The sequence below is a fragment of the Puma concolor genome, chromosome E4 (assembly GCF_028749965.1).
Source record: "Puma concolor isolate L17-30 chromosome E4, mPumCon1.1.hap2, whole genome shotgun sequence".
NCBI classification, from domain to species: domain Eukaryota; kingdom Metazoa; phylum Chordata; class Mammalia; order Carnivora; family Felidae; genus Puma; species Puma concolor.
Window position 1 is genome coordinate 37,057,415 of NC_141683.1, and position 27,805 is coordinate 37,085,219.

Genomic DNA, 27,805 nt, shown 5'->3' on the forward strand with positions numbered 1-27,805 from the left:
CAGGTGTTTTAAGTAGAAAATTAAGTAGAATACCTTTTTTAAATTTTTTAGATTTATTTTTGGGAGACAGTGAGTGTGCACCTGCAAGCAGGGGAGGGACAGAGAGGGGGGACAGAGGATCTGAAGCGAGCTCTGGGCTACAGCACAGAACTCGGGAACACTGAGATGACCTGAGCCAAAGTTGGTCGCTCAACCAGCTGAGCCACTCAGGCTCCCCAGTAGTATGCTCCCTTTTTTTTTGAGCATATACTTATTCAGGGATTTATGGTGCTATCTTAATGAGCATCTAAACAGTCAAAAACTTAATTAACTTAAAAACTGAAGTAAAAGTGGCTCAGAAGTAGGAAAAATGGGTTATGTTTGTGAACAATAAATTTACTTTTATAAGATAAACTTGTACCTCCTGGAAAAAAATTATTGAATAAATTTATAGGAACTTATATGGATCAAAAGATATACTGTACTTAGCAAGATTTGCAAATTATAAAGTACTCTAAGATATTGTTATGAAAAGAGGTACACTTGGTTGTTCTGTGTGATGCTGGAATGGTGCCGAATATATGTCTCAAAACTTAGGCTATGGTATAGGAATGTTATAAATAAAAAGAGTTTGTAAAGTAAATATAGGAAGGACTTATTCAGGGGCGCCTGGGTGAATCAGTTAGTTAAGCATCAGACTCTTGATTTTGGCTCAGGTCATGATCTTATGGTTCCTGGGGTCGAGCCCTGTGTTGGGCTCTGCGCTGACAGTGCAGAGACAGGGATTCTCTCTCTCTTCCCTCTTTCTCTCTACCCCTCTCTCAAAATAAATAAATAAACACTTTAAAAAAAGAGAGAAAATACTTATTCAGATTATTTTAACTCTAGTAATTGAAGAGCAACAATAAAAAATAAAATAAAAGAATTCCAATTTGGGGGGGCGCCTGGGTGGCGCAGTCGGTTAAGCGTCCGACTTCAGCCAGGTCACGATCTCGCGGTCCGTGAGTTCGAGCCCCGCGTCAGGCTCTGGGCTGATGGCTCAGAGCCTGGAGCCTGTTTCCGATTCTGTGTCTCCCTTTCTCTCTGCCCCTCCCCCGTTCATGCTCTGTCTCTCTCTGTCCCAAAAAATAAATAAACGTTGAAAAAAAAAAAAAAAAAAAGAATTCCAATTTGGGAGGATAACTCCCAGAGGATTGGAGGCCCAAAAGTTTGTTGTTGTTGTTGTTTTTAAGAAAATTTCTAAAAAGAGGATAAGTTAAGAAGTATGAGAAGATTAATGTTTATTTTGGAATATTTACACAGGAGAGTGTTTGAAATTAACTGGTAACTAATGCTGTAGAAGAGAAGAAAACATACAGAATCTTTTCTGTCTCTGGGAATATTTGAGTTTTGTCCTTGTGAGGAATGCAAAGGGAATTAACATTTTTTGGTGCTCACCATGGGCTAGGCATCATCTATCCATTATCACAGTGTGGACGGCAAATGCATGGCACTGTTCTCTGTTTCTCCTGTAGCAGTCATCTGTTTCCTTCAAGTGTCTTTTTAACATCTCACCAAGTATCAACTTTATTTCAGAATCCTTCTCAACATTGCCCTCCACCCCATGCCAGCAGCTACTTTTAATAGCCCAGAATTGGTATACGGTTAGGAAAGCTATTTTCCATCCTGGAGTTAACTATTATTACTACTTTACAAATGTGTTTAGTTATTTTTATTTTTTCTTACAGGCACAAGGTTTACAAAGACAATACTAGGTGATGCTGACTTGAAAACTGAAGCCTGACTCAGTTCAGAACCCATGGTCTTTCCATAATACTGTGCTTTCAATTAGGCACCAAAATTGGTATCATTCCTTGAATAAGTTAATTAGGGTTAAAACTGAAAGGTATCTATAGATTAGTGACTGTGGTCTGAATGAGTTAAATTGGTTGGGGAAGGTGGTAGTTGGTAACATTAACAGGAAATATTTAACATTTCATGCTTATTATATATAGCTATAACAATTAGCTATAACAGAATTTATCAGTGTAAGCTAGACATTAATTTAATTTTGACCACTTTAATGCATGTGTTTTGCTGATCTTTAGATAAGGTAGAATTTAAGGTATTTCTAAAGTAGCCTTGTGCTGTTTGAGAAGTTAATATTGCCTGTAAATTGTAGTGACTTAGGTTATTGGTCAAAGTTAACATGGTAGACAAAGTAAAGTCAATTTCAGAAAGGACTCCTAGATCCATTTTCAATGAACTAAATCTTTGGGTTTAATTGCATTTTTGTATACCTGGCCATATTTTGGTGGGACTAGAGCATCACTGCATATTTTCCTTCTTTTTTTTTTTTTTTAAAGTTTATTTATTTATTTAGACAGCAAGTGCGTGTGCACGCACAAGCAGAGCAGCAGCAGAGAGAATCCCAAGCGGGCTCTGTGCTGTCATCACAGAGCCTGACATGGGGCTTGATCTCATGAATCCATGAGATCATGACCAGAGAGTGGAAATCAAGAGTCAGATGCTTAACTGAGCCACCCAGGCTCCCCACATGTTTTCCTTATGTAGGCATATGGAAAAGTATATACTTTGTAAGTCCCTATCACCCACCTCGTCTCCACTTAAAAAGAAATTCCTAGTTCCCAGGCACACTCTCAATCATGTGTCCATTCATACGCAAACACACACATGCGCACATTCGCAGCATGTATGTGTGTGTGTGTGTGCCCATACACATCTATTTCCTCTTACACTATGTACTTAAGCCAATTGTAGAGGATTCTGCCAGTTTATATTATGCTCCTACATGGGTTTGCCTGAGGGAAAAGATGGTAACTTTGACTAAGCTTGTCATTTTCTATCTCTCATTTCCATGTTGCTGAGATGATTATTTCAAGAGCAATGCTGGTATTATCTCCAAGAATAGTTTTGAGAAACTGACTTGTATTTTAATTACCTGAGAGGGTTAGAAAACAATTACATAATTTTTATTTTATTTGTAAAAGTGAAGAAAAATTGATATTTAAATTTCTTACTGTGTTAACCCTAGTGTACTAATTATTTTTTCTGGCAATAAACTAGTGACCCTGGGCAACTCTACTTAACGTTTAGTGGTTCAGTTTGTTTATCTGGATTGAGCTAGACAACTTTATTTCTGACTTCTAGCCTTTTTCTATTCTGTCATTCTGTTATGGTCTCCAAGTCTTCATTATTGTTATGTCTTTGAAGTAAATTTGATGTGTGAAAATTTTTATTTATAGGAGTTCATTTGGGGGATAATTATTCATTTTAACAGAAGACATCTCTTTCTAAAGAGATTGGCTAGGGGTGCTAGGGGAACCACCATGAACTCGAGGTTTGTGAGTTCAAGCCCTGCGTCAGGCTCTGTGCACAGAGCCTGGAGCCTCGTTCAAATTCAATGTCACCCTCTCTCTCTGTTCCTCCCCTACTTGTACTCTCTCTCTCTCAAAAATAAAGATTAAAACAAAATTAAAAAAAAATAAAGAGATTGGCTAATTTATTACTTTGAGTACTCATTCCTCCAAATTGGTTCAGCCACTGCAGAAAACAGCATGGAGATTCCTTAAAAAATTAAAAATAGAACTACCATGAGATACAGCAGTGCCACAAATGGGTATGTATCCAAAGAAAATGAAAAGAATATATTGAAGAGGCATCTGTGCTTCCATGTTTATTATAGCATTATTCACAATAGCTAAGGAAATAACCTGAGTGTCCATCAGCGGATGGATGGATAAAAATGTGGTGTATGTATATACAATGGAATATTTCTCAGACCTAAAAAGAAGGAAGTCCTGCCAACATGGATGGACCTTGATTGAAGGCATTATGATAAGTGAAATAAGTCAGATACAAAAAGACAAATAGTGTGGCGCCTGGGCGGCTCAGTAGGTTGGGTGTCCAACCTCAGCTGTGGTCATGATCTCATGGTTTGTGGGTTCATTGGGCTCTGTGCTGACAGCTCAGAGCCTGGAGCCTGCTTTGGATTCTGTGTCTCCTTCTCTCTCTGCCCCACCCCCACTCATGCTGTCTCCCTCTCTTTCAAAAATAAGTAAACATTAAAAATAAAAGACATAGGGGAAGGGGAAAAAAAGTTACAAAGAGGGAAGGAGGCAAACCATAAGAGACTTAAAAACTGAGAATAAACTGAGGGTTGATGGGGGGTGGGAGGGAGGGGAAAGTGGGTGATGGGCATTGAGGAGGGCACCTGTTGGTATGAGCACTGGGTGTTATATGGAAACCAATTTGACAATAAATTTCATATTAAGAAAAAAAAAGAAAGAAATTCCTTTAAATCCAAAAAAAAATAAAAATAAAAGACAAATAGTGTATAGTATCACTTAAATGTGGAATCTACCAAAGCTGAACTTGTAAAAACAGAGAGTGGAATGGTGGTTACCAGGGTCTGGGAGATGTGGGGGAATTGGAAAGATGTTTAAGGGAAAAAACTTGCAACCTGTAGATAAATAAGTCCTGGAGATCTAATGCACAGTATAGTGGTTTTAGACAGCAATTCTGTGTTATAAACTTAAAAAATTGCTAACAGACTAGATCTTAATTGTGACTACAACAAACAACTGATAATTAGGTAATGTGATAGAGGTGTTAGCTAATGCTATGGTGGTAATCATTGCGATATATAAATGTATCAAATCAGCTTGTGCATCTTGAACTTACACAGTGTTATATGCCAATAATAGCTGAATAAAAATAATCATTCTTGTATGTATTTGATATACAAATAATCATTCTTCTATGTATTTGATATACATATTTGTTATATATGTATATATACATACATATATATACATATGTATCTACCTCAAAAAAATCATTCCCCTTATGCATTATACTCTCAAAATCAGTAAACCACTTTTTGAATTACCACCATATCTAAGTCAAGCTATGCCTACAATGACTTGCCTTTTGCTTGCAAATTTGACTCACTTGGAAACTTTTCAGATTTATTTTTAGAGATTTTAAAACAAGGCATAAAGTTTATACACAGTTCACTATCTCTGATTGAAAAAGTATTTAAGCCTTTGACTCCCAAACACATACTTTAAAACATACACATTTAGCATATAGAATGCATATTTTTTCCTAAACAGTCTTACTGGTCTCAAAAAGGATTGAAAACCAAAGGAATATCGATTTCATGGTCCAGTAATATAGTAAATTTTATTTAGCTTTCTGTGTTTCTTTTGTACTTTTAAAAGGGAGGGTTTTTTTTTCCTAAATTTTACTTTATTGCCTGGCATTTATTTGTCCTTAATATTCTTTTCCATTTCAGTAATAATAGTGATTGCTCTTGATTTCCACATGTACATCACTGAGATCTCCCTTGTTGGTTAGAATTTTGGGGACAAATATCAGGAAGAGTAGAGCACAGTCTCACTTTTTCTAGTTATGTGATTTTTGTGCTACTTTGACACGTTTGACAATTATCTATTGGCTGTAAATTTAAAATATAGTAATTATTTGACTTAGCTTTTTATTTATGAAGTTCTTTCATTTGATATAGATGAATCAAATACTTTTAAAAGCGGGAGTTAGCTTTCCTTGTCATTTTATAGTTTTGAGAAAAGTCTTAGATTCTAATAGTTTATGTTACTGTTAATAGTTTTATGTTACCATTAGCACTTAGGCTGTACAAACTATGCACTTAATTTGAGATTAGATGTGTATACTAAAACCTAACTGATCTGCATTAAATATGGGGGAAAGTCTGGTTTTTTTTTTTTCAATGTTTATTTTTGAGAGGGGTGAGGGGCAGAGAGAGAGAGAGGAGGACAGAGGATCTGAAGTGGGCTCTGTGCTGACAGCAGAGAGCCTGAGATGGGGCTCGAACTCACAAACTGTGAGTTCATGATATGAGTGAAGTCGGATGCTTCACTTAACTGAGCCACCAAGGTGCCCTGAAAGTCTGGTTTTAAATACAGGCTTTAACAAGTACAGTCTTATGAACATGAATTAAGTACATAAGGCAAACTAAGTTGTAGGTGTTATTTTCTGGAGAATAGGCCTTAATGACCATATAAAAAATATTTTTATGTAGCCTGTGAAAACATCAGTGATGGCATCAGTATAGTTATTTTATTGTTGTTACATGATTCTTCCAAATCTCTTGCAAGTAGTTTCTTCTGTAATTTGGTAAACATTCTCCTTCTAGTTTTTGACTAGTGTCTTCTCAATATTAAAGATACGTAGTATACAGTTACAGCTTGTTCTTGCCCTTCAGCAAGTAATCAGTGGTTGCTCATTGGTAATATTCTAATTAGTAAGGACCCAATGTATTTACACTGAGATTTGCTGAATAATAGGCATTTTATAATCAGAGCTTTAAGGTAGGTATTTCTTCTTGCTAAGTCTATCTTCCTGATAACTGGTGATTAGTCTATAGTGTTGATAATAATCACAAACATGGCGTTGTTACAACCAAATTAGAATGTAGATCTAACCTACTTTAGCAATAGAAATACTGTTTTCTGGTTTTTTAACTTGCTTCTCAGATGACCTACTTTTTTTAGTGGATATCATGGATTTTACCTCATGTTACTGCTGTAAGATATTTCTGTTTCTTATAACTTAACTTTTGTAATGAGCTAAGATTAAATTATTTAATATTTCTATTATGCAAAGTTTAAACGTAATTCACAGCATAATTATAAGGTCATGCATATATAGAACACTACAAAATTTCATTTAGCTTACATTCATTTAAAGTAGGGGCATTCTGTTTCAGAATGAAGGAGTATCTATTTCTACAGTGACCAATAACATTAATTTTATGATAGAATACTTTTTATATTAATTATACTCAGAGTAAGCTTTTGGTTAAATTTGTTTTTATCATCCTGTTTTTTAAATTTATCTTTTTACAGACTTATAAGAGTGGGTAGCTGAAGAATGGGGAAAGATTACATTTCATTTTATACCATTTTTGTGATAAACTATAGTGTCTTTACAAGGTTGGTCCTTCCATAGTAACTTACCTGTATATATTAAACCTCAAATACCAAAGTGGGTCCTACGGTGTTTCTTCTAGATGATGTGAAGAGGTACTTAGGAAATGGCGATATGATACTTGTTCTTGAGAAGACTGCCATTTAAAAATAACATACTTGAGAACTGAGAACAAACTAAGGGTTGATGGGGGGTGGGAGGGAGGAGAGGGTGGGTGATGGGTATTGAGGAGGGCACCTTTTGGGATGAGCACTGGGTGTTGTATGGAAACCAATTTGACAATAAATTTCATATATAAATTAAAAAAAAATAACATACTTGAATGAAGTGTCTTCATTCCAAGACTTTATAAGATCTTAATTTATGGGTTCGGGAAAATTCCAAATATGAAGTTATCATATAGCTGAGTTTAAGGAAAATTAGTAAACTTTTTTCCCTGAGGTCATTGGTAGAAGCTAATTTAAAACAGTTCTTTGTAATAGTCACATTCACATTATGTCCTCTTTTTAACTTCTAACAAAATTTTTTTTAACAGGTGGAGAAAGAACCTGTGGAGTACATGAACTTATCTGTATTAGAAAAGGTAAGTCAGTCCTCTGCATGGATATTCAGATACAAAATGGACACTTCACAGTGTATGTTAAATTTTAGTAAGATGTTAGATAATTTGGACTTAGAAAGTATACAGTTTAATAACTATTAACTTTTGGGGCGCCTGGGTGGCTCAGTCGGTTAAGCGTCTGACTTTGGCTCAGGTCATGATGTCACGGTTTGTGGGTTCAAGCCCCACGTCAGGCTCTGTGCTGACAGCTCAGAGTCCGGAGCCTGTTTCGGATTCTGTGTCTCCCCCTCTTTCTGCCCCTCCCCTGCTTGTGCTCTGTCTCTCTCTCTCTCTCTGTCTCAAAAATAAAAAATAAAAACATTAAAAAAATTAAAAAAATATTAATTTGTTATTTTTATTAGACTTAAACATTCACAAAGTACCTGTTGTTTGTTATGTGGTTATTGAGAGTTGTTACTTTATGTTTAGTTTTGTTGGGCTGATAAAGCCTGGTTTCTTAGCATGTTGGTTATTAGACATGGTGCAGAGGCAAAGAATGGAGGGTTTGATTTTTGTTCCCTTTCAGAATCTGGAATCTGAGTGCATGCTGATCTCCCATTGACTTCTGTTCTATTACTGTACCCCATCAGAGAGATGTGAGGAGTTGGTTGAAATTCAAATCGGGATCATGTCCAAAGACCACAACATCCTTTGACACCAACAACTGTCTGTGCTTCCTTAGAAGGAGCCACCTGACAACTGGGTGGTTCAACAAGGTGGCCCCAGGAAAGGTAATTCAGTTATTAGGTGGGAGGAAAGGAACCAGGTATTCTCTAGATTTGGAAGAATCAGGAGAACCTTGGGAGTCCCCACACACATGAGTAATCCCAAATCGGTGACGTGCTGTGAGGAAAGGAAAAGGTATACCTGGGGAGGTCAGGGGAGGAAATCCTTATAAATTCCATACTCTTTTCTATTTTGAAGCTTGGGAGACTTTATTTTTCTTACATCTCTTTTAAAAACTGAATTCGCCTTCCCGAGTCTGGCCAACTAGCAGCACTTTTGTCCCTAATATTTCACCCTAAGGAGGTTTGAGGCGGTGTCATTATTTGTGTTAGGTGAGTCTTCCTGGCATGCCAGGAAAATTGAGCATATTTTCAGTAAGTCTTCAACAGGTCTGAAAGCCTCAGCTTGTTTAGAGTTGAAAGCAATTTATAATCCTTTGTAGGGGAATTTGTGTGAACATTATTGACGTGGTCACGCTATGGTTTGTGTGTCACTGCCCGTGATTGCTGTCCATTTAAAAACAGTCTCCTTCCTTGAATAAAGTGTAGTTTATCTATATTACCTTTCTTCTGGTAACACAAAGGAGAAAATCGAAGTCCATTCCCCGAAATCTCAAATTTTTTTATTACGGTGTTCATGCTATCGTCATTGTTGATTTGTACTTCTTACCTAAAATAAGAGAGAGAGAGGGGACAAATGTGTACATTGTTTTCTTCCTCTAGGTCAACATTTTGAAATCTTCTGTAATATATTAGCCCAGAAATTCTGAAGATGTTGTAAATAATTTTACAGTTATTACCTTGTCCCACCAAAACTTTTTAAAACACAGAATTTATTTGGCGGGACAGCAGAAGACACCGTACAAAGCAGTTGGAATCAAAAGCTGTTAAAGCTAGAGTTAGGTGAAATGAGGATCAAGACAGGAATAGAGACAACTAGAAGAGAGGAAGATAAAGGCTCAGAGGGTCTTTTGTGACTACAGTGGGAACATAAAGCTACAGTGGGGAGAAGAGTACAGATGGGATAGATGATGGTCTGAACATACCTTTTTATTATGGTTCTTCTTTTACTCTCTATTGCTGTCTCGATTCCTATCCACATAATGCCTTGCCCAGATTTCTCTCCATTATAATAGTCCAGCTTTTTCACTTCGTCCTGCTTTCCTATGGAATTTTAAGTATGTAATGAAAATTTCAAAAAATTATACAGTAGCCATGTCATGAAAAAAGTGTCTCAGTCTCTGTGTGTATGTCCTCAACATCCAGTACAGCGCCCTATCTCAGTGGATGGATGTTCCATAAATATTTAAATACTTCAAAATTAATTCTCAGAGCTAAAGCTTTTGCACTTTAAGCTGGACTTTCATAGAGTAGAGGATATGGAGGTTAAATAAAGTAAAATAATTGTAATTAGTATCAGTGATTCTGGTAAAATGGCATCTCTCATGACATATTCAGCTTCTTTTTACCTGTTTGGCTGTCTGTCTCCTTTCTGGCTTCTTTCTTCTGTCAGACCTTCAAATACCAGAATGTATCAGAGTTTGGTCCTGGGCTTACTTCATTTTTCCATCTTTTCCCTCTGTTTGATTTTATTTAGTTTTCTCTTAAATGCCACACAAATGTATCCATCCAAGCTGTCCTTGAGCTCCTGGTCTTACATCCCCTACTTACTTGATACTTCTGTCTGGATGTCTGTCAGAACAACAACTTGACATGTCGAAAACGCAAGTCTTGATTTTCTCACGTGAGTCCATACCTTCCTCAGTCTTCCCCATCTCAGCAAATAAAAAAACAGTCTATCTAGTTGCTCAGGTCCTAATTTAGGAATAGCTGCATATTTCACTCTGTCTTTCCCATTTAATATATTAGCCAGCTCTGCCATTTCTGCCTTCAGAATTTTAAACCATCCTCTTTTTTCCATCCTGCTGTTATCATTGTAGCCTGGGTTCCTATCTTTCTTGTCTACACAACTGTAGTAGTTTTCTGACAGGTTTCCCTGCTTCTACTCTTATCTCCTTACAGTACATACCAATGATGTAAGTATAAATCAGGTTTAGGGGCTCCCAGGTGGCTCCGTCAGTTGAGTATCTGACTCTTGATTTTGGCTCAGGTCATGATCTCGTGGTTCACGGGATCAAGCACCACCCCTGTTGGGTTCTGTGCTGACAGCAGGAAGCCTGCTCGGGATTCTCTCTCTCCCTCTCTCTCTGCCCCTCCCCTGCTTGCACGCAGGCTCTCTCTCTCAAAATAAGCAAACTTAGAAAATATATGTATGTATGTATGTATGTATGTGTGTGTGTGTGTGTATGTATATTATATGTATGTATCAGGTTTACATGTATTGAATCTATATCAGGTTTTTATTAAATCAGGTTTTAAATGTATGTCCACTTTTGTGGATTTCCATTATACCTGGAATAAAATCAAAGTGCCTTACCCTGATCTACAAAGCCTTATGTTGTATTATCAACTCAAAGTCCAAAACATCATCTAAATATCATTAACTCCTCATCTAAAATCGTTTATATCAGGTATGGGTGAAACTCTGGGTATGATCCATCCTGGCTTAAAATTCCTGTCCATCTGCAGACCTGTGAAACTAGCAAACAAGTTGCCTGCTCTCCAAATACAGCGATGGAAGAGACATAGGATAGCAGTTATAGACGTTGCCACCCCAAAAGTGAGAAAATGGAAGGAGGAAAGGAGTCACTGGTACTAAGCAATTTTGAAATGCAAGTGGGAAAACCTGTAAGTTGCGTGGCCTGGAACTAAAACTCAGCCTGAGGTCTGAGGCTGTCTACCTTTTAGGTTTAAGACTGTACCCTTGGAGTCATCCTTCCTTTTTTCTCGGAAGGTAGCATATGTTTGCACTGGTTTTCTGCCTGTAGGATTTGGGGAGGCCGTTAGTCTTTCATTTCGTCTTCTTGACCCTTTCAGTTCAAGCTGGCAGTGATTATATATACTCTCAAAAACCTCATGAGTCTTCTCATTATGTTATGGGGATTCATTCCTTTAGACAACATGCCTCTCCACAGCTCTTTCCTGGATAATTCCATCTCCGTACTTGGCTTTTACTGAGATGGCAGGGGAGATCCATGAGTCATATGTCTAATCTCTCTGGAGAGCCCTCTGTGTCACTGAATTTGTTCATTTTGAGGCACTGGCAAAAGGTTGTTTAGCTACACCCTTGGCTTTGTCTCCAGAGCATGCTTTCTTGACATTGAGTACTTAATTTTAGCATAATTTACAATCTGGATAGGCTGAGGATTTTCCAAATCATGAAGGCCTGGCACCTTTTTGCTTATAAGTTCTCTCAATTTATCCGTTTTCTCCCAAGGTTTACTATAAGCGGCAGGCCCCCTTTCAGCACTTTTCTTTGAAATCTCCATAGCTAAATATCAAAGTTCATTGCTTACAAGTTGTAATTTCCATATAACTATAGGACACGATTTAGCCAAGCTCTCTGCCACAAGAATCTCGTTTCTCCCATTTCCAGTAACATGCTCTTCCTTTCCTTCTGACCTCTCACCAGCAGCACCTTTAACATTTGTTTCTACAGTGGTCACTTTATGGCTGATTAGGTGTTCTAGACCTAAGACAGTATAGGCTTTTTTTCCTACTACAGTCCTTATTTTTTTCTGTCTTCACTAGCAGAATCATCATTAGAATCCATATTTCTATTAAAAGGCAATAAATATTTCTCAAGACAATTTAGGCCTTTGCTGTCATGCTGCTCATAATTCTTCAGACTTCTCCCCGTTACCTAATTCCAAAGCTACTACCACACATTACACGTTTGTTACAGCAGCACCCCATTTCCAGGTACTAAAATCTGTATTCGTTTCCTACAGCGCTGTAACAAATTACCACAACTTTGGGGGCTTAAAACAACGCAAGCTTATTCTTTGACCGTTTGGGAGACCAGAAGTCCAAAGTCAGTTTCACTGGGCTGAGGTCAAGCTTTTCTTCAGGAGGCTTGAAGGGAGAATCTGTTTCCTTATCTTTTCTGTCCAGGGCTGCCTACATTCCGTGGTACACATGCTTGCTTACTCTCTCTCTCTCTCTCTCTCAAAAGTATATAAACATTAAAAAAAAAATTAAGTGCATTTTTAAGCCCAGATAAAAGTTAGGGAACCATCAGTATTAAAAATACAGAAGGTCAGGGGCGCCTGGGTGGCTCAGTCGGCTAAGCGTCCGACTTCGGCTCAGGTCATGATCTCGCAGTCCCTGAGTTCGAGCCCTGTGTCGGGCTCTGTGCTGACAGCTCAGAGCCTGGAGCCTGTTTCAGATTCTGTGTCTCCCTCTCTCTCTGACCCTCCCCCATTCATGCTCCGTCTCTCTCTGTCTCAAAAGTAAATAAACGTTAAAAAAAAAATTGAAAAAAAAATACAGAAGGTCATCAGGGAAATGCAAAATCAAAACCATGTTGAGATACCATTCCGCTCCCCCGTAGGATGGCTAAAATAAAAAAGACAATAACAAGTGTTGATGAAGATGTAGAGAAATCGGAACTTCATACGTGGCCGGTGGTATTGTGAATTGCTGCAGCCACTTTGGAAAACAGTTAGGCATTTCCTCAGAAAGTCAAACATAGTGTTACCAGATGACCCAGAAATTTTATTCCTAGGTGTGTAATCAAGAGATTTGAAAACTTATGTTCATACAAAAGCCTGTATTGTAATAGTCATAGCATCATTATTCATAATAACCCAAGTGGAAAAAGCCTAAATACCCGTGAAGTGATGAATGAATAAACCAAATGTGGTATATCCATATCATGGAGTATTACTCAACAATAGACAGGAGTAAGGTATTGGTACATGCTACAATGTGGATAGGCCTTGAAAACATGCTAAGTGAAAGAAGGCAGACATAAAAGGCCACATATTATATGATTCTATTTATATGAAATGTCCAGAATAAACAAATCCATAGAGACAGAAAGCAGATTAGTGGTTTCCAGTGGCTGAGGGAAAGAGGGAATGGAGAGTGACTGCCGAGGGGTACAGAGTTTCTTTTTGGGGTGATGAAAATGCTCTGAAATGAGACAGTGGTAATGGTTGCACAGCTCTGCAAATATGCTGAAAACCACTGAAGCTTGTACACTTAAAAAGGTTGGCATTTACGGTGAATTATATATCAATAAAGCCATTAAAAAAAAACAGGAACTGAAAACTAGAGCTGTAGATTCACAGTCATAGACTTCTCATATGGTGGCCAATACTTAACAGGTAAGGTAGATACTGTGTGACTTTTTAATCTACCTAGAAGGAGGTACTTGGTGTCACTTCTGCTGTACTGTGTTGGCATATAAGCAGTTACAAGCCTGCCTGGGTTCAAGGGGAGGAGAGTCTTCACGGGGATAGTGCCAAAGAGTTTGTAGTGGCTAAAATAAAGTCACTGCCATATATGTTTAAGTTAGAAAAAAAGAGAATGAAAATTTATGAGAAGACGTTCAGTGCAAGAAGTTAGAGCTATCTCATAAGCTTAGAGAAGTAGAAAGAAGGAATGACTACAAAGATAGCGATACAGTAAAGATCAACAGAACCAAAATGCCAGTACTTTGGAAGGTATGAGCTAGGTCTCTAGCATGGTTAATTAAAGACAAAATACAGAAGCCACACGTACATAATGTTAGGCTTATAAAAGGGGTGTAATTGCACTTACAAGTGAGCTTTAAAAAATCTTAAAAGTATTCACGACTTTTTGATGACAAACTTGAAGTTGTAGATGAAATGGACAGTTTCAGAGAACAATATAATTTAAACTAATAGAAAAGTTAAATCAATCATAAGTGGTTTTTTTCAGGCAATTGCCATTCAGTCTTCAAAGAAAAAAGGACCCAACCTTATGAAAACTTCCAGAGACTGAAAGAAATGGAACATCCCCCCCAATTTATTTAATGAGACTAAAATATAACCTTGATACCAAACCAGAGTTAGTACAGTACGAGAGGGAAATAACATACCAATCTTAGTTAGAAATCTAAATGTAAGTGTTAGCAAAACAAATACTGCAATGGTTGAGGAAGACATACAAACATATGACAAGTTGGGCCATCCCAAGAATGTTGCATGTGAATCTGCTCGTAAGGTTTACCATGTTAGTCATGTGAGCATCTCAATAGAAGCAGGAAAAGCATTTGATAAAATATATTGTCATTTGTAATAAAAGCTTTTACACTAAGAATATAAAAAAACTTCTTTAACCTAATAAATGACATGTCAAAAATAGGTAATAAACCAAATACTTAATGATGAAATATTAAAAGCATGAGTGTTGCTACTCAGCCTCGTACTGGAGATCTTAGCTGGTACAGTAAGCCAGGACAAAGAAATAGAAAGTATAAGTTTAAAAAGGAAGGGATAATGCTAATATTATTCATAGGTGATATTGATTATGTAGAAAATCTAGGAGACTCCAGGAGACTCTATAAACAAATTACTAGACTAAGAGAGTTCCATAAATTTGATTAATACAAGATCACTATATAAAAATAAGGCACACTTTTATATATAATAGGCAACAAACAATTAGAAAATGCAATAAAAGAAGATTCTTAGAGTATTGTGATAACTGTAATATACCCAGGAACAAATTGAACAAAAGATGTGTATGACTCTTACAGAGAAAATAAAAAAGCTTTATCTACAGACATAAAAGAAAATATGTAAATGAAGAGATAAATAATTTTTATGGGTAGAAATACAGTATGTTTAAATTGGCAGTACTCTCCAAATTAACCTATAAATTTAATGCAATTCTAACCTAAAACCCAACAAGAATTTTCAGGGAATGTACACGTTAGTTCTGAAATGTATATGGCAGAGCACATAGCCAAGAATAAACTAAGATAGCTTTGAAGTAAAGGAACATAGTAGGGAGGTGGGTATATAGTAATTAAAATATTCATTTGGTTGCTTTATCAGAGGTCAAGTGACTGAACAAGAAAGGTTTTTTCTCTTTTAATGGAAAAGGCTAAGCTGATAGGATAGAGGTGGGTGATTCTACTTGTTGAGCTGCTTCTGTCTTCCTGTGATGGGCCCTAAGGTGTTGTGTTCCTTGGCATGTTTGAAGTTCCATGTCCACCTTCAGTCACCAGAACGGAAGGGGAGAAAGTAGCTCTTTTATTTATTTGTTTATTTTTTTGAAAGCCGCTCTCTTTAAGGATGTGATCCAGAGTTGCAAACAAATGACTTCTACTCACGTGTCATTGCCCAGATTTTAGTCACGTGGCCATACATGGCTACAAGGGAAGCTGAGACTAGTTCTGCCAAGTGTCCATTCAAGCTAAATCTGGGAAGTTGATTCCATATCTAGATAGAGGAGAGATAGAGAATGGACGGTAGCTGGCAGCCATCTCTGCTTTGGTGACTTGCCCTAGTGTTATCCAGAGCTTCTTGTAAAGTTACAGTAATTAAAATTATATGGAATTGGCCCAGATAAGGCATATACTCTAATGAGACATGACAGAACAGAAGCAGATACTTATACACGGGAAACTTAGTTTACATGAAAGATGATATCACAGGTCAGAGTAAAGATGGATTACTTATTAAATGATGCTGGGAAAATTGGTTATCCATATGGAAAAAAATAAAAGTAGGTCTGTGTTTTCATGCCATAAACTGAAATACTATTTGGATTAACTTAAAAACTTCTTTTTTTTTTTTTTTAATTTTTTTTTTCAACGTTTATTTATTTTTGGGACAGAGAGAGACAGAGCATGAACGGGGGAGGGGCAGAGAGAGAGGGAGACACAGAATCGGAAACAGGCTCCAGGCTCCGAGCCATCAGCCCAGAGCCTGACGCGGGGCTCGAACTCACGGACCGCGAGATCGTGACCTGGCTGAAGTCGGACGCTCAACCGACTGCGCCACCCAGGCGCCCCTAACTTAAAAACTTCTAAGAGAGTATTTGAAATCATGATATGATTTCAGGGTGGGAAACAAATTCTCAAGTCACAGAAAGTACAATCTCTAAAGGAAAAGGTTGGTGAATTTTACCATTTAAAAATTTTAAAAGTTGTATATAATAAGAGCTACTATAAGCAGGGTAAATGAGACAAGTCACAAAAGAGAGGTGCTGTTTACACTGCACATATGTGGGCAATGAAAGTTAGGGTTCATAAGACATAATGATCCCTGATGTATTCCTAAAGTTTCCAAATGTGTATGTGCAAGGCTGGGTAAAGGTGCTAGAGGAGAACATACAGAAAGGGCTGCCCTCGTGGAGCTTACCTTCTAGAGGAGGGAGACTGATAATAAGTAGAGAATAAGTAAAGCATATTTTAGGAAGTGAGAAGTGATAATGGAGAAAAATAAATCATGGTAAAGGAAATTGGGCTTGCAGCTTAACCTCTTCAGCCATTTAGGGTGGTCAGGGAAGGCCTTTTTGAGACCATGGAAACTGAATAGGGATTGGAATGAAAGGGGTAAGCCATGCCATTATCTAAAGGAAGAACATTCCAGGCAGAAGGAACAAGTGTGAAGACCCTGCGGTAGGAATGCTCTTGACTTGCCTGAAGAACAGAAAGAAGGTCAGTGACAAGAGTGACAGGGAAAGGAATAGATAGAGCCAGACAAGTAATGGAGGACTAGATTGTGTAGGCTCTTGCAGGTCATGAACGTATTTGGTATTTTGTAAGTGAAGTGGAAGCCATTGAAAGGTATTGCTATATCTCGAATTATATTTCCCTTTTGTTAATTAATAAAAATTTCAGACACACCAAAAAGATATAGGGTAGTGAACCCACATGGACTCCCGACCTAAATTCAAAAATTATATTTCTTTTCTTTAAAAAAAGGTTTTTAAATGTTTATTTTTGAGAGAGAGACAGAGACAGAGCATGAGTGGGGAGGGGCACAGAGAGAGGGAGACACAAAATCTGAAGCAGGCTCCAGGTTCTGAGCTGTCAACCCAGAGCCTGACATGGGGCTCAAACTCACAAAGCACAAGATTGTGATCTGAGCCAAAGTCAGACATTTAACCAACTGAGCCACCCAGGTGCCCCCCCCCAAATTATATTTATTTTCTGTGTTTGCTTCAGCTGTGCATACTTTTTAAGAGCCTAATGTAGTAGATTTTTAAACGTTCCAGTTCTGGATTTGTTTAGTTGTTTATACATGATAAGAAAAATATATGACATATATATGATAAGATGTAAGAAATATATCTAAGATCAACAAATAAGAATTATATATATTCTCCTTTTTACAAAAGGTGAAATACTATATATGTAGTTTTGTGTCTTGTTTTTCTTTTTCTTTAAACTGTGTACCTTAGGGGCGCCTGGGTGGCTCAGTCGGTTAAGCGTCTGACTTCAGCTCAGGTCACGATCTCATGGGCCGTGAGTTCGAGCCCCGTGTTGGGCTCTGGGCTGATGGCTCAGAGCCTGGAGCCTGCTTCCGATTCTGTGTCTCCCTCTCTCTCTGCCCTTCCCCCGTTCATGCTCTGTCTCTCTCTGTCTCAAAAATAAATAAATGTTTAAAAAAAACCAAACAAACTCTGTACCTTAGAGTCAAATTCAAATCAGAAAGAACATAGATCTCTCAGTCTTTTTTCTGGCTTCATTGTACTTCATTATGTGAACACAACCATAATTTGTTCAACTAATTGCCTAGCAATAGAAATTGCTTTGTTGTAAAATTTTTGCGATTAAAATAGTGTCACAGTGAATTTTGTGGTCTACTTTTAGGTAGATTCTGAAAAGTGGGGTTTCAAAGAGTAATTCTTACATAATTGTATCACAAATTGCAAAAATCCTGTCCTTATGCATTTTACTTGTTGACTTTGAGATACCTCTTTACTCAAGATATCAGAAGACAGGTGGATATCTAAATTTAGAATTCAGGGAAAAGTTCAGTATAGGAGATAAATTAGGGGATATATAGTATTTAAGTCATGAAGCTATTTGAGATCACCCAGGAAGTGAGCTTAGGTAGAAAGAAAAGATGACCAACGAAGTATAGCATTAACATGACTTACACTTGAAAATTAGAAGGTATTTATGTTGTAGTTGTTGAGCGTTGAACGTGATTAATTTTTTTTATCTTAAGGAGTTTATTATATTTGGAACTAATTTAAAAAGACAGTAGTTGTCTTGCATTCTTCTAGGGCTAACTGATCTTTCAGTGACTTTCTCAACTAAAAGCATCTTGTAAGTATAAATAAATGTTCTCAGTTGATTTTAATATAGTGGTTCTTTTAGAGTAGGTAATGTAATAAGCTATAGTCTGTATACTGTGAGAATAGAAATAGTATAGTTGAATTACACCTTGAAGTGTTCTATTACACAAGACACTTGTGTTAGTTTGTGTTAGATCCACTTTTAAAATCTAGACTCATGCGGGGCGCCTGGGTGGCGCAGTCGGTTAAGCGTCCGACTTCAACCAGGTCATGATCTCGCGGTCCGTGAGTTCGAGCCCCGCGTCAGGCTCTGGGCTGATGGCTCAGAGCCTGGAGCCTGTTTCCGATTCTGTGTCTCCCTCTCCCTCTGCCCCTCCCCCGTTCATGCTCTGTCTCTCTCTGTCCCAAAAATAAATAAATGTTGAAAAAAAAAATTTTAAAAAAATAAAATCTAGACTCATGCAAAATTATGATGTATGTAACGTTTGTCTTACTCTTTCTTTAAAAATGAAAGTTCTGATTTTTAAAGCAAAGTAATACTTCTTACATAGTTACTAAGAGCATTCCCCTAGTCCTTCTGTCCTTCACACTAATCCTACTCTGCAGAGGCAAAGGCTTTCAACCCTTTTAGCTTTTTTTCCTGCTTATCTTCATATTGTAAATAAAATTTCTTTGTGATTTCTTGATTTTGAAAATATTTAGACATCTGTTGTTTTTCTGCTATGGTAGGTTAAGAGTTAGTGCTGGTAGATCAGCATAGTGATCAGGTATGTGGTTCTGGAGTCAAGACTCCTGGGTTCTAATACTGCCTTTTACCACTTTAATAACCTTGTGACCTTGGGCAGGTTGCTGAGCCCTTATGTATTTTAACCATTTTTATCTATAAAATGGGATAACAGTATTGTCTTCTTCATAGGTTCTTGTGTACATTTATCGAGTAAAACCAATCAAAGTCAATAATAAAATTTAATAATTTTAATCATTATGAAAGTGATAAAATATTTTTTAAATGAGCTTTTTATTTTTTTAAAGTTTATTTTTTTGAGAGAGAGCAAGTGTAGGAGGATCAGAGAGAAAGAGAGAGGGGGAGAGAGAATCTCAAGCAGGCTCTTCACTGTCAGCACAGAGCCCAAGATGGGGGGCTCAAGTCTCATGAACCGTGAGATCATGACCTGAGCTGAGACCAAGAGTCAGACACTTAATCAACTGAGCCACCCAGGTGCCTCTAAAATATTATTTCATCCTGCGCATTCATTTGTCCATATCCCATTTCTCTAGTATAGTTATATTTCAGTTTTGTTTAAGTCAGTTTTCAGAATTTACATTTTTATGATCAGTATTATTTGTAGTAAAGCTTTATTATACAGCAATTATATTTTCTTTTCTTTTTTGTACAACTTTCACCTCTCCTCTTAAAATACTCCCTGTCTTGACTGTCCACTTTCAGGCACCCACTTCAATTCCTCATTAACCAGAGTTCAGAATCCATGGCGATTTTTCTGTCATTCAGATTTTATTTCTGTTCCCACTCTTCTCCCCACCCCCCATATTGACATATACCTCTTTGATATCATACATCATTAAAGTTTTTCTGCCTCCCTAGGAAATAATGAGCCAGCATATTTTATTACTTATAATACTGTTAGTTGCTCTACCAAGCAAATCCCAAACAAATAATGACTTGAACAGGATGAAGGTTTATTTTTCTCTTGTGTGGAGTCTAAATCAGGTATATCACGTTGCCACGTGGTGCTCCTTTGAGCAATGATTCAGGGGTCCAGGCTCCTCCATCTTGTGGCTGTGGCATCTTCAGTATGTGGCTTCAGAAGCTGCTGGGTTCCTCTGCATCAGCAGAGGGTGGAGGAGAGTGACTGGGAAATGAGAATTCCTCCGTAAGAGGTTATTACAGGCCAAGCCTGGAAGCAACACCCATTCCCTAAGATTTGCATCCCACCAGTAGTTCAGTCACATGGCTGCATCTGACCTCATAACAGGCATGGAGGTGTTAATCCAGCGAGTCCAAGAAGTACCAAAGTGCGTTCTACGTTCTCGCGTTTATCAAACAACCCACCTTAATATATGCCCACCTTTTCCTAGTCTTATGTGTTCTGTTTATGTTAATGGTAATCATCTGGCTAAATTCTCTCTAGATGTACTTGTTTAACTGCAAGATGTGATTTCAGTGAAAGGATTTCAGGCTAGGTAGAAGAGGTCGATATGGGAAGATATAGTAGAGTTTTTGTTGTATTTTGTTTGAGCATGGAAGGGATCATGAATGCTCTGATTTTGTGATTCTCTTGTCTTGCTGTCCTCTTATTTTCTTCTCCCCTTCTCCACCCAGTTGCCAAAGGCCTTTTCTTTTCTCTCTTTGCAGTTTTTTCTTTCCAGAAACTGTAAGTTATAAAGGCTGCTGATTACCCTTTTCAATTATGCTTGCCCCTTTAACTCCTAAGCACTTTGAAGTTCTTTGCCTGTGCTATAATCTACTCAACCACTTATTTATTTTTTAATGTTTTCAGATTTAGGATGAACTTCTCTTTCTGACAGTAGCTTTATTTTATTGTTATTTTAAAAAATGTTTATGTATTTTAGAGACAGGGAGGGCAGGAGGGAGACAGAATCCCAAGCAAGCTTCCTGCTATCAGCACAGGGCCTGACATGGAACTTGAACTCACGAACCGTGAGATCATAACCGAAGCCAAAATCAAGAGTCAGATGCTTAGCTCCAGGTACCCCAGTTTCTTTTCTTTTTTTCTTTTTAATTTTTTTAATGTTTATTTTTGAGAGAGCAACAGAGACAGAGCACGAATTGGGGGAGGGGCAGAGAGAGACGGAGACACAGAATCTGAAGCAGGCTCCAGGCTCTGAACTGTCAGTACAGAGCTGACCCAGGGCTTGAACCCACAAACTGTGAGATCATGACCTGAGCCAAAGTCGGACACCCAACTGGCTGAGCCACCCAGGCGCCCCTCATTCTTTTCTTTCTTCCTTTCTCTCTCTCTCTTTGAGACTTTTTTGAGGCAAATAATATATTATTTTTAAAAGTTTAAAGTCTTGTATTAAATTTTAAAGTCCTATTTAATTTTTAAAAATTTTTTAAATTTTGTTTTATTTTTGAGAGAGACAGAGCACGAGTGGGGGAGGGGCAGAGAGAGAGGGAGACACAGAATCCGAAGCAGGCTCCAGGCTCCCAGCTGTCAGCACAGAGCCTGATGCAGGGCTTGAACTCACTAACCATGAGATCATGACCTGAGCTGAAGTGGGACGTTTTTAACTGAGTGAGCCACCCAGGCGCCCCTGTTTGATTAACTTTTTATATGGTTGAGATAAGAACCCAATTTCACTTTTTATTTCTGGATAACCAGTAGTTCCAATACAATTTACTAAATATTTGTGGCCCCTGGGTGGCTCAGTTAAGTGTCTGACTTCAGCTTAGGTCACGGGACTCACACTCACCTGAAGTGGGGCACCAACTCAAGAACGATGAGATCATGACCTGAGCCAAAATCTGATGCATAACTGACTGAACCATGTTCAATATCTGTGCAAATCCAGTAAAATTAGTAGTCTTCTATTATAAGATCAACACTCAAATGTAAAATACTGAAAAATTATATAAAAATCATGCATCTGTAATACTCCTCTACTTTATTCTTTGGGACTACACACTATGTTATAAATAGTGTGCTTTTAGTATATATAATTTAGTTTGAATTTTTTTTTAAAAAAACATCTACAGTTGTAATAGTTCTCTGCATTTATACTACTTTTGGGTGAACTGAGGAGACCCTGAGCCCTTTGGCTGTAACCCAGCCCAGCCCATCCCACAGATGGCACTGAAAGTTCTTGGCCTGAGAAAGAATTCAGGGACAGACACAGCACAACAAAGGAGCAGTACTAGTGGGGAAGTTTATTAATGTGAAAAATTACACTCTCAGGATGTGAGAATGGGTGAGCTCAAGAGAGAGAATGAGCTTGAACTGTGCACCCTGGGGTTTGAGTTTTTAGCTTTTATTTATCTTATTTTATTTTATTTTATTTTATTTTATTTTATTTTATTTATTTTATTTTATTATTATTTTTTTTTAATATGAAATTTCTTGTCAAATTGGTTTCCATTCAACACCCAGTGCTCATCCCAATGGGTGCCCTCCTCAGTACCCATCACCCACTCTCCCCTCCCTCCCACCCCCATCAGCCCTTAGTTTATTCTCAGTTTTTAAGAGTCTCTTATGGTTTGGCTCCCTCCCTCTCTAACTTTTTTTTTCCCTTCCCCTCCCCCATGGTCTTCTGTTAAGTTTCTCAGGATCCACATATGAGTTTTTAGCTTTTATTGATAGTTTTTAATTAGGGGGTAGAATATTCATTAACTGAGGTGCAGTTTTCTTGGAAGCAGGGTTTCCTTGCTTTTCTTCCTTGTTTGGTCAGGAGTTTCCTGTCATGACACCCGCCATCTTGGGCCCATTTGGTTTGATCTGGTTTCTTGTGGAGTGCTGCCAGGACAGGCCTCTGACTTTCTAGACAGCTGGCCATGACTTCCTCTTTGCTAGCCTCCAGGTATCCTATTAGAACCTTCCTAACTGCCTACTCTAACAATACTATTTTCGGTTTTTTGGGTTCTTAGGGTAGATCTCTTTCCCTTTGACATATAGCGCAGTGACATCTAGAAAGTGATAATAAGAGACACTCTTGAAATGAGGGGACCGACAGATTTTTGTAGCTGCTCTGTGAGAGTACATGTTAAGCTTCTTTTTTTTTTTTCCTGGCTCAAGAATTTTCAATTAGGTTGTGAATTTATAGAGCCTTGATGGTAACAAAGAATAGGGCGTTTGCTACTATAATTACAATGACACTTTCATTTACAATTTAATAGAAGGTGGAAATCATGGTACTATATTTTCTTTGATTCATTCTCAGCTTCCTTGAACTTCTTAATGAGAGGTTTATGTGCACCCCAGAGGGAAAAGAGCCTACTGCATTGACTCACACTTGTTATTTTTAGTTTTATATTCCAAATTCAGGCTGCTGCATGTTAATGTCACCATTAAGTAAGTAAAGCAGACCCTCAGTGTTTGAGGGGGGGGGGGCCTGGATTTCAGGAAATAAAGGGAAAGAATATATTGTAAGGGACACAGGAATACAAGAATCTGGAGTAATTATCATAAAAATGGAGAGCAAAATTCTGGTGACGACTATGCGAGAGCAAGTCCTGTACCTCACCATGTCCTACCTTTGTCTGAAGTACTTCTGTCTAAAAGTACCATTTTCTCTCTTTTCCCTTATTTCTCTTGCTGAAGTCTGTATTAGTTGGAGTCTTAAAGTATAAAACTGAAGTGTTTCAAAGAATGGCATCTATGGACCAGCTCCAGGGAGTTAAACCCTATTTCAGTTTTTCCCAGCCCACAAGCATGATTCAGCTGTGTTACATACTCTTTAATAACTGACCCTGAGAAAGGAATAGAAGTTCACTTATTTGGTGCCAGGACAGAAGGACTGGAATGTTTTTAATTGCCCAGCCTTTGGTGCAGGGTGAAAAGTCTCTGCACACTTTTGCCCAGGGTAGATGTCTCACTGATCTGAAATGGGGACGTCCAGAACGTATTACCCATCCTTTCTTTAATCCTTGAGAGAAGAGGATTAGGGATGATTCCTGATATCATCTTGACTAAATTAATGTCTTATGTGGTGGACGTGGAATATATACTAATTAATGTTGGTTCAAGTACTTACTTTACTTCATGAACTTCATGCATAAAAATGTTTATTGGTGATTCTTTTGATCAATAAATTACAATTTCTGGTTATTTATGCTGGCTGTGACCATTTTCAAGAGGAGGGAAAATATCTGCAGAGGACAGTTTCCATACATCCGCGAAAATATGCTTCATCTTTTCCACCTTTCAATCCCAAAAGACAGATAAGCACAGAGAAACCTTTTAAGAAATATATCCACAAAGTTAGGGTAATGTATCTAGTGATATGGCTTCAATTTGGAGATGATTTCCCCAAAGAATCAGTTTTCAGCTCAGCGAATCTCTAATTAGTGTAAAATGTGAGTGGGCATCGTTAAACATTTAAGTCTTTGGTCCACTTGGAATTTATTTCAGTCTGAGGTGTGAAGGACAGACCCATCTTTTACATTTATCTGTAACTGATTAAATAGTTATACAAATACCAGTTGCTGAATAATTTATCCTCTCCTTGCTAATTTGAAGTACTACTGTTATCATATACTATATTATTGGGCTTACATGGGCCACTTTCTGTATTTAGATTTTTTCTTTTGCTGGGGTGCCTGGGTGGCTCATTTGGTTGGTCGTCCGACTTTGGCTCAGGTCATGATCTCGTGGTCCCTGAGTTTGAGCCCCGCGTCGGGCTCTGTGCTGATGGCTCAGAGCCTGGAGCCTGTTTCAGATTCTGTGTCTCCCTCTCTCTGTGACCCTCCTCCATTCATGCTCTGTCTCTCTCTGTCTCGAAAATAAATAAACGTTAAAAAAAAAATTTAGGGGGCGCCTGGGTGGCGCAGTCGGTTAAGCGTCCGACTTCAGCCAGGTCACGATCTCGTGGTCCGTGAGTTCGAGCCCCGCGTCGGGCTCTGGGCTGATGGCTCGGAGCCTGGAGCCTGTTTCCGATTCTGTGTCTCCCTCTCTCTCTGCCCCTCCCCCGTTCATGCTCTGTCTCTCTCTGTCCCAAAAATAAATAAACGTTAAAAAAAAAAAATTAAAAAAAAAAATTTTTAGATTTTTTTCTTTTGCTGATCTATCTTTTCTGGAATCACTAGTGCATTGCTTTTATTATTGTGGCTTTTGTTATCTGGTAGAAAAGGGCTTCTTGTATTATGTGTGTTTAAAAAATTTCCTTGATTATTCTCTTATGTTTATTTTTCCGGGTGAACTTTGGAATCACCTTGTCAAATATCCCCTCCTGTAACTTATGTCCCACTCCCTTCCTCTAAAATAATCCTAATGGAGTTGAGTTACTTCTTAAATACATTTCTTTCCATTCTCTTGTATCTCCCAGTACAGTTTCATAGGCATGCGCATTTCTTTTTAAGTTATTCTTATTGCATTTTACATATTTAGTTGTGAATGGGACCTTTTATTTTTATTTAGTCATTTTTCTGCATACTACAGCATGCTATCGTGTTGATTTAATATTTTTTGTGTTATAGCTATTGAGGGTCTGCAAACCCCACCTTTATGTTTGAAGATTTGCTAGGACTCCCAGGCTTAGCATATAGTTGTACTCATGGCTAAGATTTATTACAAAGTGTAACAAAGATACACAGCTGGAGCATAAAGAAAAAAAAGACATGGGTAGAATTTGGGGGAATCTTCGCACAGCCTTCGTTATGGAGGGCATTCTTTCCACGGCAGAGAACATGCGATAATGTGTGTGCCATGTTTCTTTTTGTCTGTTAAAAACTGATAAATATTCAGAGCTCAAGGTTTTTACAAATTTTTTTAATGTTTATTTTTAAGAGAGAGAGAGAGAATGAGAGAGCATGAGTGGGGGAGGGGCAGAGAGCAAGGGAGACACAGAATCCGAAGCAGGCTTCAAGCTCCGAGCTGTCAGCACAGAGCCCGACGAGGGGCTTGAACTGGCATGAGATCATGACCTGAGCCGAAGTCGGATGCCCAACTGACTGAGCCACCCAGGCGCCCCCAGAGCTCAAGGTTTTTATATGGGACTGGTTACACAGGTACCTTCTTGTAGCAAAATTCCAGACTCCCAGAAGGAAAGCAGAGATTCAGCATAAAACAGAGTGTCTATACAAACAGTCTTGGCACAGGGTTCCATTCTTATCAGTTCATTATTGACTGGGAGTACTCCAAGAGTCCAGTTCCCAAATGCCAACCAAAGGCTGGCCTTGAAAACAGGTCTTTCTAAGGATAGCAGCCTTAAACCTGCTATGTTGACTCCTTTCCGTACAGAAAGTCAATGCCAAAGAAGGGCATATTTTGAAGAAAGCCATGTTGAGTTAATTTCTGTATATGATGTAACATGCAGATCAAAGTCACCTTTTGCATACGGATGTCCAGTTTCAGCATTGTTGCCTTTCTCCACTGAAAATGCCTTTTTCCTTTGATAGAAAATCAATTGCTCATATATTTATGGGGATTTCTGTATACTCTATCTTGCTCTATTGATCTATTTGTCTGCCTTGTTGATACATAACTGTCTTGATTATTTTAGCTTATTATTAGTCTTTAAAAATTTTGATGTAATGTATATATAGCATAGCAGTTTCAGTTTTACAACTTAATGGTTTGGAATATGTGTATATTGTGAAATGATCACTCTAAATATCTATTATCATACATAGTTACAATTTTTTTTCTTGTGATGAGAACTTTTAAGATTTGGTCTCTTAGCAAAAGGGGAACCCTCTTACACTGTTGGGAGGAATGTAAACTGGTGCAGCTACTCTGGAGTGGAGGTTCCTCAAAAAGTTAAAATTAGAACTGCTTTATGATCCAGCAACTATTAGGTATTTACCCAAAGGATACAAAAATACAGATTCAGAGGGGTTACATGCACCCCGGTGTTTAAAGCAGCATTATCAACAATAGCCAAACTATGGATGGAGCCCAAGTGTCCATTGAGAGATGAATGAATAAAGAGGTGGAACATGGCTGTATACAATGGAATATTACTCAGCCATGAAAGAAAAATGGAATTTTGCCATTTGCAATGACGTGGGTGGAGCTAGAGAGGATTATGCTAAGTGAAATGAGTCAATCAGAGAAAGACAAATACCATATGATTTCACTCATGTGGACTTTAGGAAACAAACAGATGAACATATGGGAAGGGAAAGAGAGAGAGAGAGAGAGAGAAAGAAACAAACCATAAGATAAGAGTCTCTTAACAATAGAGAACAAACTGAGCATTGATGGAGGAAGGTGGGTGGGGGATGGGATAGATGGGTGATGAGAGGGAACTTGTTATGTTGAGCACTGGGTATTGTATGTAAGTGATGAATCACTAAATTCTCCTCTTGAAATTAATACTATACTATATGCTAACTGGAATTTAGATAAAAATTTGGAGGAAAAAAGGTTTACTATTTTAGCAACTTTCAAATATACAGTACAGTGTTATTAACTATAGTCACCATGCTGTGCATTACATTCCCAGGACTTTTTTTTTTTTTAATGTTTATTTATTTTTGAGACAGAGAGAGACAGAGCATGAACGGGGGAGGGTCAGAGAGAGAGGGAGACACAGAATCCGAAGCAGGTTCCAGGCTCTGAGCTGTCAGCACAGAGCCCGACGCAGGGCTCGAACTCACGGACCGTGAGATCATGACCTGAGCCAAAGTCGGACGCTTAACCGACTGAGCCACCCAGGCGCCCCTCCCAGCACTTATTTGAAAACCAGAACCTTTTGATGCCAG

General features: G+C 38.1%; 1 protein-coding gene across 4 annotated transcripts in view; it reads left to right on the top strand.

Moving 5' to 3' along the window:
* SYT14 (synaptotagmin 14) overlaps nt 1-27,805 on the top strand; it is a 244,691-nt gene that overhangs the window by 23,246 nt on the left and 193,640 nt on the right. For 3 of the 4 annotated variants that reach the window (XM_086694035.1, XM_086694033.1, XM_086694034.1), the window contains one exon: nt 7,487-7,534. Coding sequence is in view for 2 of the 4 variants with exons in the window: in XM_086694033.1 (XP_086550159.1) it covers nt 7,487-7,534 (48 nt within the window). In the remaining 2 variants the exon portion in view is untranslated. Of the gene's footprint in view, nt 1-7,486; nt 7,535-8,099; nt 8,284-27,805 lie in introns of those variants that run through there. The other variant, XM_025921092.2, reaches the window with a different exon arrangement.